Genomic DNA, 11,147 nt, shown 5'->3' on the forward strand with positions numbered 1-11,147 from the left:
CCCACCTTCAGATGAATCTTCCTGGTGCACTGGAATGCCAGGGGACTGCAGTACTTCACCAGATGCTTTATTGTTTCAGTTAATACCCTACTAAAATCTGAATTTAAAAATTTGAGGGTGGCATAGTTTTCAAAACAACCAGTTTTTCATTCAAGGGTACCTCTATTTTACAGGACAATTAACATATAAAACAACATATGTTCAGCTTCAGGCTTGCATCCCAGCATCCAGATTTCTCAGCTCCGTCTGGCATCTAATAAATGAACAAAGCATCACAAATTCAACTCAGAAAGCAAAATAATTTTAATACTTTTATCACAGCCATATAGAGATGTATTCACTTTGCTTGAGACGATGAATATGTAAATACATGTGTTTCCCCAAGCAGCCATCACAAACACTATTGTTTTGATTGACAAATTGTGAATAATAGAATCATAGAATGGCTTGTTTTGGAAGCACCTTTAAAAATCATCTCGTTCCAACCAATTGTCATGGATGGGGACACCTTTCACTAGACCAGGTTGGGTGCTCAGAGCACAATCCAACCCTGCCTTGAATATTTCCACAGAGGGAGCAACCACAAATTTTAGAGAACCTGTTCCAGTGCCTCACCAACCTCACAGGAAATAATTTCTTCCTATTATCTAATCTAAACCTACTCTTTTTCAGTTTGAAGCCATTCCCCCTCAATGTGTCACTACATGCCCTTGTAAAATGTTCCTGTCTGTCTTTCTTGTAGGCTTCCTTTAAGTACTGGAAGGCTGCAGTTAGGTCACCCTGATGTTTTCTCTTCTCCAGGCAGAATAATCCCAGTTCTGTCAGCCTTTCCTCATAGGAGAGCTGCTCCATCCCTTTAATCACCTTGATGGCCTCCTCTGGACTCAGTGCAACAGGTCCATGTCCTTCCTGTGCTGAGGAACTTTGCATTTTGGGAGGATTTCTCTCTATCTGCAGCCTATGTAGTCCCACATCTCAGAGAAGAGATGCCAAAGCACATACAGGATTCGGGCCTATGGCACTGAGAACCCTGTGCTTTTTCTTACACATATTTCTGCTGTATGAAATGCTCAGTAGGTTGTTTTCCTTCTGCAATAAAAAGAGCCAGTGGTGCTTGTTTTTGTTACCCTCATTCCCTCTTTCCCTGCTCCAGGCAGGAAAGCTTTTGCAGCTCTGTCTCATAGGCTGGCAGGAAATTTGAGGCGGCAGTAAGCTCTGCTCGGACCACCCCCAGACATTTCCTCCTGCTCATGCAGGAGACTATTTAATTGAGAGCAGCACCTCCCTAAGCAGGGGAGTGATTTTTTCCCTCCTTTCCTCCCCTTTTGGACCAGCTCCCCACCATGAAGATGCTGCTGCTCCTGATCTCTCTGCTCTCCGCTGCCCTGCTCACCAGCTCAGCTCCTCCAACGTGCTACTCCAGGGTGCTGTCCCTGAGCAAGGAAATCACTGAGTCCTTTAAGGAGCTGCAGACCTCCAAAACTGTGGTGAGTCCACCCAAAAGCTGCTCCTGCACAGACACTGCAGGCTGCCACTTTTGAGGCAGGTTTCTCTCAGAACAAACCCCGACGGCTCTTTCCTCTTTCCCGCAGGACTCGTGTGTGCAGACGCTGCCCAGGCTCTACTTGGACATACACGTGAGTTTGCTCTCTCCTTTCCTACTGCTGTGCAGAAAAAGCAGTTAGTGAAAAGTGAGAATAATTCTGAATTCTATACCCCAGAAGAGGGATTTAAAAAGGATTTTTAAAAGTTTAATTAACTAGATAGATGAGTGACCGAAAAAAAGCAAATCTCAGTCTGAACCTTATTAAAATCCCTATGGACTTACTGAGATTTTGCTTGATTAAAAATTTTAAAATTAGTAAATAAATATTTTTAAATTATCATCATATGCACACAATTTATTTACTGTGGCAGAGCCTTTTCAGAAGTTAAATAAGTGTAAAAATCTCTGAATAATAGTGCAAAAGAAGAAATGTAGAATTAATTTTCTTTCCTTAATAAATCTACTTCATTTTGTATCCTGAGTGGGTTTTGGCATCTAATTTTAATAAAAAGAAATGCAGGAATACCTTGCTAACTTTTTCTCCTTTAAATAGCTACTTATTGAATATAGAAAGAAAAAGTGTGCCTGAGGACACTGTGTGTTACTGAGAAAAGTGTGATACTGAGAAAAAACAATGCAATAGTTGTCTCTCAGCTAAGAAAAAATAACCTGCACACACAGTTAGTGTCATAGTGCTCTTCAGTGATACATTTTGCTTGTTATTTTGCCAGTGTCCAACAGAGTATATAAACAATGGAAAATATCAGACAAAACAAATTTTGGACATATTTTTCCATAAGCAACTACATCAAGCCTTGTAATTCAGGATGCTCTAGATCCCAATTCCAGAGCTGACAGTGTCTCACATCATGGCAAAGACCAAGAAATGTGATTCTAGTGCCTCAGATTCCCTGGCTTTAAGGCAAAAGCTGAGGTATTTATTTACCCACTTCACAAGGATGTTGTGAAATTCATGCTGTCTGTGTTTTATTTTGATAACACAAAGTCTGAGGTAAAAACTACTTTGAAAAAATCAGGACTGGTAGTCACGACTTCTATTGTACAGGAACAGAGTAATCGAGTCTGTGAGATCTTGATAATCTATTCATCTGCTAAATCAGGTGCTCTCTAAAAAGTGAGACAGAGCATCTATTCTGTGGAATACTCCACATACTATGGGAGCAGATTTGATTGTATTTGGTGCTGCTGCCTGCTAAAGCATGTGAGAAATAAGATGGCAGACTAACACTGTATATATGCAATTTTCCAAGCACTTTTTCTGCACCAAACATCTTTGCTATAAAATATTGATGATTAATTTGCCTGACTAAAGGTTGCATAGACTACATGTACATAGAGGTAGGAATTCAAGGTTCCCACACAGCTGTAAGAATTTTGGAAGTGGTGGGCGAGGAGCATAAGCCTGTGTTTGTGCAGGGTGACACAGACCCCTTTTGCATGCTTTGCAGAATTACTGTGTGTTGGCAAAACTCCGTGATTTTGTGGCCTACCCTGGCTGTGACAGAGTGGTTGAAGTGAGTGAGCTGAAGGAAAAAGCCCGGAGCCTGTACACCATCTTGATCTCCTACTGCAGAAGGGTAGGTCAAGATCCATCAACAGGGACTTAACTTTTGTTTTTTCTCTCTCTATCTCTTTTTTTTTTGTTTGTTTGTTTTGTTATTGGTTTTCATTTTGTTTTTTGTTTCTCCAGGACCTGGTGTTCCTCACTGATGACTGTAATGCTCTGGAAATTCCTGTTTCACCTCCCATTGAACATTCTATCACTGAGAGCTAAAAGACAGTGAACCCAAAAGTTATACCTGGGAAAGTTTCAAGGAGACCAAAAGTCAAAATATGTATATGCAGTCTATAACATTAACAACTAAGATCTTTTTCAAGCACACTAGCAATATAATCTCAGACCTACCCATTTTTCTCTGCCTTGGCAGGAAATGAATTGCATGCCTTGCATACCTAGTGAGCTGCTAGGGAACCTACCATTAGGGAGCAGTTTTTCATCTGGCAAGGTACAATATTTCAGCTTAGCCAAATGTATAAAGTATGTTTTGTTTAAACATCAGAAACTAGATTTTTTATTTTTACTCTTTTATGAATAGCTAGACTCATATATACATTCTCTCTTGACTTAGCTGTTTTTCTTGTATTAGATGGGCATGGAAGGGACTATATTTGTTTTTCTTAGAATGTTTGATAGAGGAAGAGTAATGCTGTACTGGCAGATTTCTCTGCCTGTATATCTCATATAAATATATATATATATATCTTGATAGTTTTTGATGTCAGATTTGTGAGAATAGAGGTGAAAGAAACATGTCTCTGTGGAAAACAAAATAAAAACAATCTACTAATCCAAGATGCTTGTGTTGCAATATGTCTTTCAAGACCAAGCTGAAAGGTGTCATTCTTATAAACTTGCTTTTCACAGTCTCTTGGAAGTTGTTTTTCCCAGCATAACCTTTGTTTCCATAGCAATGGAAACTGTTGTGTCTGCATGATTTGACAATGTGTAAGTTTCCACTAGCAAAATTTTTCTACACTACTAATAATTTGTTGAAATTAGTGATTTGTTTTTAATAGTATTTCTGGGTCGTAAGAATTTAAATTCTGAGCCAGTGGCTCAGAAAGGTTATTAAAATTTAAGGCAGTTTTTTGACACATAACATATACATATAACATATAGTTAAGCTAGCAGAATTAATAAAACTTCCAGAAAGTAGTTCCATAGTCATGGGTATCTCCAGAACATGAAACACATGAGACCTTCACAACCAACAGCTCTTTGGTGCCAAGAATAGAAAGTAACTTCCCCATATTCTTGGAAATAGCTGCTGCTACCTCAGAGAATCCCTTCCTTCCCCCAGTGCAAGTAATTTCTCTCTCCCCAGAGTAGCATTTGTTGAGTGTTCATCTACAGCACTGCCAGCCCTGGTGCCTTGGTCAGTGTTCTCATCATGTTTTATAAAAGTCCCATCCTCCATAACTGTGTGTTTACAATCACAGCTCCTCTCCTTGACATCCTGATGGTACAAATCAACATGTTTGTCAACTGTTATGTAAATAAGTGAATAATGAAATTAATTCAGAGCAAAAAGTGTTTGGGGATGGGCAGGAAATATTATTTTTTTTTATTATGGAATCATCTTGTTTTGTTGAAACTACTAGTCTGATTTCAGCCATAGAAAATGTTACTGTCCCTTTGAGTCATAGAATAAGGGTGGGAAAATCTGACCCCAGGAGAGATACAGGGGGAAGAAATAAACAAGTGTTTTTCTTTCCAGTTTGTTTCAATTCTAAGTGGACATTCAAGGAATGTGCCTATCAGGTTTTGTAATTCCCTCTTGAAGATTAAGTTCTCGTGTACTAACCCTACTAATCCTTTAGATGAGCCATTCTGCCCGCAGTGGTTTCATTCAAGTGTCTCTATGAGCATCTGGTAGAGATAGTAGGAACTCAGCAATCTTATCTACTCCCAGGCTGAACTCAAAAATGTGCAACAGCTCAGATAGTCCTATTGTCAGGAAAATAATTGCTTAGTTTGCCATTCAGAATCCTTTTCTCCAAGCCAACAGCCTCTGTACAAGACCCAACACACTCTGGAGACACCAATACCTATTTTTCTGCATCACCTGGACATGCCCATGGTCACCTCCTTCCACAAGAGCCATATTCTGCAATAAGGGCACCTTTTGGCATGCTGGCAGGTAGCCTAGTATCCACAGAAGGAGTATGTAAGCACTGGCAGATCAAGGAGAAACATGGGTAGAGTTGAACCATTTGCTGTCAGACTCCATGTTCAAATTTTTGATCCCTCTAACCAGGGACTGAGACCCCTCCTGGGGAAGCAAGCAGAGCTGGGGTAACATCAAATTCTATCCAATCCCATACACCAAAACCACATCACAGCCTCTGTTTTTCATATCTTTATCCAAAGCCAGCCATGAAAGTGTGGTGTGGTCCCCATGGTGCTTACAAAGCTCACCCAGGGACTGGACAGTGCACATGCTTGGAAATTGGCAGCAGAAGCTGCTAATTTTTGGCTGTTTTTTCCACCTCCAGATGTCACAGGTTTTAAACACTGGCCTGTTGTAAGGCTTGTATTGTGACTTGGGAAGCAAACTTCAGAGGAAGGTGTGTTTCCTCTCCTGCAGAAGCCCATACCACAGTGCCTAGAACCATTCCTTGGTGCAGGTAACCGTGACACTTCTGCCCCTGCTGCTTTCCTTCCCTGAGACACACACTCTCTGAAACTGAGTATTTGATGAGGGGTTTCTCATGAATCTTCTCAAAATTCCTCTTTTTCTTTGCTGAGGCTAAAGAGCCTTCCCTTGACATTTTGATGAAACTCGTGATCCTAACTCCACATTTCCCCCATGATATTCCCATTCCTTCAACCATCTTCCAAATATATTTTCTCCTGTTTCAGGTTGATTACTTCTGTGAAGAAAGTGTAACCTAATTTATTTAGTACAAAATATCCTGCAAGAAGTCTTTGGAATTGGAGACAGAATAGAAGTTATTGTTTTATTTGCACTGTTTTTGTTAGTAACTTTAGCTGTTTTGTGACTGACAGGGACACACTGTGCAGTACACTCACCATGGCTGCTACCAACAGCTCTGTTCTGCACTGGTACCTCCTAGCTCTGCAAAAGCTGCAAAAAGCAAGTTGGTGCTTTGGGGAACTGCACATACTTGAATGGACTTTAAAAGCCTATCCCCATTTCCAGATGCTGTATATTTTATTCCCAGAATCACGTTTTTCTGGTCTTTGTTGTGCTTTTACAGCAAGTATATTCCTTATAGCTTAGGCTGGGACTCTCTTTACATCTCATATGACATTTTTAATGGAAAGCATGCTGAGACCAAAGCTATGCTCCTTCAGTCCTCCTGTCATTCAGACTGTCTTAATAAGATTTGTGATTAGATGAAACCTTCTTATGAACAATGTATTTTTCCAGTTTTCACAGTCCAGGGGCAAAAAAACCCCACTGGTGAAGAGACATAATCCACTTGTCATTTGACAAGAAAACATCCACCTCTCCCCTTCAGTACAACATTAAGTTTACCAACTTTTTAAGTCACCAGGTCTATAAGGAGCAGTAGAGCCATTCATGCAGCTGAGCATTTATTCCTGCAACACAGCAGTCCAGACTCATTAGGGCTCTGGCCAAGAGGGAGACTGTGGAGGGATTAAACAGGACATATTTGTTGTAACTTGCCAACTGGCATCTTGCCTCATTATTGCAGAATACTACTATAAGCACATCATTAAGAAACTGCACTCAGTTTTTACAGTGATTAGGGAAGAATTGTAGAAAAACAAAGCATCTGTTCTGTTTTCTTGCCTGTTGAAGGAGGTTTGTTGGAAGGAGCAGCCAGTTCCAGGAATAGGTTTTCTTTTGCAGACTTCTCTGTCTCTGCAAGAAGCCTCACTAAAGACCTGTCCTAGGACTGCAAACTCTCCCTTATGTTACATGAAATCCCAAGGTCTTGGGTACTGTCTTTGCAAAGCTATTAAAAAATAACAATTTCCAATTTAGCCAAAAATTCATAGATCAATTTTACCAGAATAAGCTCTTTTCCCTTCTCTTTTTTTTTCAGTCCAATGGGCTTAAGTAGGGACTCTGATCACTTAACTCTGCATACACTGGGTTTTCTGAAATCAGGAAGGATGGCAGACTTCAAACAAATCATTAGGTCATTCAAGGTGATGAGGTTCCACTGGATGGAATGTGATTTGCTAGTAATTGAAGTGGTACCAATATTAGGATATATTTTTCTCTTTTTTTTCCTTTTTTTTTTTTTTTTTTTTTTTTTTTTTTTTTTTTTTAGGAAAGGAAAAGCATTAATGCATCATTGAGGAGGAATCTGATCTTTTAAGCTGTACATTTTGAGCAGAGCATTAGTTTGTCCAAACACCAGATTTGGGGGTGCCCATTTGTCCATTGCACTCTTTCCAATGCTTGTGGTGTTTATAGGTTGCCTTAAAAGGATGCTGACCTAGATTTTTCAAAAATTTGATACAATGCTGAAGTCTAGTAAATAACATTATCTTACAAACATTTAACCACTGTACTTGGACCAACACTTTTATCCACATTAAAACATTAAAAATTTTTGGAGTGTATGGCAGTGCAAGTGAAAATTACAATGGACAAGCTCCAGCAACTTTATTTGTGCAATGTTTTGGGTTCACAATTCTCTTTTGCTATGGCCAGGAACCCTGTGCCATCCAGAGCAAACAAAGCAGTCTGCAAGGGAGCTCTTGGTAACTAAGTCAAAATTCAGAGACAATGTCCAGGGAAAGGTATAATCTTATTATCAAGGGATTTTTCATAGTCTAAGTTTCCTCAGCATAGGGTAAATATATACCATGGCACAAATAATATGCCAATAAACAGAAAACCTATCAAAACAGTTATCTTTCTAATGCAAATAACTATGTAGATATATACCCTGAAATCTTGTTTCTTATTTACAGATCCATAAAGAGGATGTGTTTAGACAGATAAGGGGATTTTGATGCCAAACAGATGTGGAGGAAAGAAAAAATTCTCCAAGTGTGTTTTGCAATAGATAAAAATATATTTACATTACTTCATTAACATTCAAATCTTACAGAAGAAAAAAACAAAGTCATAGAACAAGAAAGAAACTTGAGATCTCCTACTGCATCCCTTGAGCCCAAGACTTGCCTGGATATCACAGTTCTTTTCTGATTGGCTGAAAGACTTTGTGAAACAGTTGATCTAGAAATCCCTCAGAAGGTCAAATCAATCCATTCCAGACACACTTTTTGTTAAAAAGTTTTACCAGGAGCCAAAGTTACCCTCTCAAAATTTAAACACTTTGCTTTCAGATTTATTCAGTACAGAATTGGGGATTGGATTATTTCTTCTCTTTGCAACAGGTGCTAGTTGAAAGAATTCTGCCTCTCCCTATTGTACAAATCAAATTTTCAATCTTCCCTCATTGATCAGAGGTGTAGAAAAAAAGATCTATTGGTATTGCTATGAAAACAGTAGATTACAAATTAAAAACTATCTCCAAATATTTGGAGACAATGTTTCACTTTTTTTTTTTAATTTTAAGATGAGTATAAAAAGGTAGAGTACAAGTTGTCTTTGCTGCTCCATAAAAAATAAAATGTTTAGGAGAAAACAGACAAATGAAAACAATGGATAATGAAATACAATGGCTGCTCCTTTTGCTGTCCTGTCCTAACTAGTAAACACTTGCCTTCCTAATCAGAGTGGCTGCAGCCAAGCTGCTCCTTGGCAGTGGTCTCTGGTCAATGCCATCCCCTAGAGCAAATCCAAAACTTGTTTGGAAGACTTGTGTGTGACATCTGCCCCAGGTCAAAACTGTGCCCAGAACTGTTATAACAATTTCCAAGTATAGCCAAGCGTGCTTCAATACCTGGAATGTTCCTGACACTGAACAAATAAATAAAAGACTCATTTTGGAGCACAGTGTTTCAGTTGTTCTCCTGGGAGAAGAGCTGTGCTTTTCAAATTGTTAATGCACTTCATATTCTTGTTGAGTTCAAGCAGAAACCCTGAAGTAGTGCAGGGAACAGGCCCCAGATCTTCCCAGTCTCCTGATGACTTTCTCATTGGATAAATACCAGATAAATGAGTTATTCCTACAGAGAGGAATAGCAATAATGAAGCAATAATGTCATTTTTAGCAAACCAAGGTCAGACAGACCACTAATGACTTAGAAAGGAAAAAAAATGCCATTTGAGCATCACAACCTTTTTAGTTTGCTTGTTATTCACTGTTTAATACAGAGGGATCTTTTTCTGCAGTTGTAGAATTCAAACTTTTTTTCCCCACTGTAGTTCTCTGAGGTCCGTAAGTGCTTGGCTGTTCCTGTCTTTTCATGCCAGCTAGACAGGCAGAAGATGTCAGCTTGGAAACTATGTCATGTATCAAAAGTTTTTCCTTAATCAGGACACAGAGGTCAGGTCAAGAAAGAAAAAAATACACTCAGACTATTCTATAGCTCCCTCTTCCAGTGAATAGTTCACTAGCTATACATCTGGGAAATATTTGCATTTGATGTTCCAAAGAACAGTCTCTCTCTTAATTGCTGTGAAATATACTGCTTGCCTTAGTGTCCTCCTCTGAAATTTTAATAATGAGCCATAATTGAATTTCAATTTCTTTTTTTTTTTAATAAGACATGCAAACTCAGTTCTGGACTAAAGCATGTCATGAGTACCTTTTGTTCAGCCTTTACACACACCAGATTGTACAGCCTGGGCCTGACCACATCCAGCTGATGCAGCTCAGAGCTGGGAAAGCTGCACCTTTCTTCACTTTCTTCTTTTATTCCCTTCAAACACTACTGTCTCATTTGCATTGAGTATCTGAATGTGTAATGATGAAGAAGTCCTAGGAGTCTGTGTCTTGAACTTTCCTAAGCTTGTACAGATACTAGGGGAAAGTCTATGGCCAAATTACTTGCAGCATGGGGCACATATGTCCTCCCTGAAATTCTCTGCATTAGAGGAAAAAAAAGTCATGAAGTGATACAAGAGAAAGAAAGAATGATACAGCATCACTGCTGGCAGGGAAAGGACCACTGGGAAAATTCCACCATGTCCAAGGAGAGCACACAGAAGATCAGAGCCACGTCTTTCCCCTCTCCCAAACCCTAGCTCACTGCTCAGCTCCTGTGAGAACAAATGGGCTTATCCAATTGCCTGAGATAAACTTGACATAAACCTTGTCATTTTGCTGTGACTTACAGAGTCAAAAATTTTCAGCAGATCCTAAAGGTCATTTGGTCATTTTGGCTGAACAGAGAGCAGACAGTGGGGATGGGAATAAAGAAAAACTAGGCAAGAATATCCTTCCTCCTTGTTTTTTTCCAAAGAAACATGCTTAAATTTCCACAAAACCCTTCCTCAATCAGTGCAAATTCATCAGTCTTGCTCCAGTCTCCCGTAATAGCATTTTATCACTTATGTCCTCACAAAGCAGGCTTATGCAGAAGAGAAATTATGCAAATAAAATCATTTCTAATCATCACTGTCTTCAAAGGAGGGCAACAAAAAGTTGCTCTCAAAAAAAATCTATTGATAAGGATAATTATGCTATTAGACTTTCTCACTCATCTCTTCATTCACACTGTAATCGCTTTCAACTTATAATTTTTTAGCAGTATGGCATAAAAATTTGGATAGAGGTGTAAACAGGTGAAGAAAACATCATGAAGTGTTTTATTTACATTAATTACACTTCATAATACCTCTGACAACTCAGAAAGAGATTATTAAGTTCAGGCATTGAGGCTTCTGAATAGACTGCTTATTTTGTTATTTAAATGTGGTTTTGAGGATGTGTGTATGAGCACTGTAGCACAAACAGCTAGCCTAGGATCAGACAGCAAACTGATGACAGTGGCAAAAATAAAACAGATGTCTTTAAAGCTTCCTCCTCCAGCACTCTGAGCAGTGACTCCAGGCCATGTCCTCACACAGTCTGGGTGTGGCTCACAACCAGCATTTTACATGGCAATCAAATAAATTGCTATTTTATTGTTCTTGGCAAGCTTTTGTCCAAAGCTAATTTT

General features: G+C 39.1%; 1 protein-coding gene across 1 annotated transcript; it reads left to right on the forward strand.

Moving 5' to 3' along the window:
- The first annotated feature begins 1,325 nt into the window (after positions 1 to 1,325).
- On the forward strand, positions 1,326 to 3,901 carry CYTL1 (cytokine like 1). The gene is made up of 4 exons (XM_079307256.1): positions 1,326 to 1,487; positions 1,593 to 1,637; positions 3,016 to 3,144; positions 3,258 to 3,901. Exons 1-4 carry the CDS (start codon positions 1,344 to 1,346, stop codon positions 3,339 to 3,341), a joined length of 402 nt encoding a protein of 133 aa, XP_079163382.1. The 5' UTR covers positions 1,326 to 1,343; the 3' UTR covers positions 3,342 to 3,901.
- The last annotated feature ends 7,246 nt before the right edge of the window (positions 3,902 to 11,147 follow it).

The sequence above is a fragment of the Erithacus rubecula genome, assembly GCF_903797595.1.
Source record: "Erithacus rubecula genome assembly, chromosome: 5".
NCBI lineage: Eukaryota > Metazoa > Chordata > Aves > Passeriformes > Muscicapidae > Erithacus > Erithacus rubecula.

What these genes read in the sequence shown, in the direction of transcription:
- CYTL1 (XM_079307256.1), top strand. Translation starts at nt 1,344, where the DNA reads ATGAAGATGCTGCTGCTCCTGATCTCTCTGCTCTCCGCTGCCCTGCTC. An exon ending in TGCAGACCTCCAAAACTGTG is followed by an intron (nt 1,488 to 1,592) that starts GTGAGTCCACCC and finishes TCTTTCCCGCAG; the next exon opens with GACTCGTGTGTGCAGACGCT. An exon ending in GGCTCTACTTGGACATACAC is followed by an intron (nt 1,638 to 3,015) that starts GTGAGTTTGCTC and finishes CATGCTTTGCAG; the next exon opens with AATTACTGTGTGTTGGCAAA.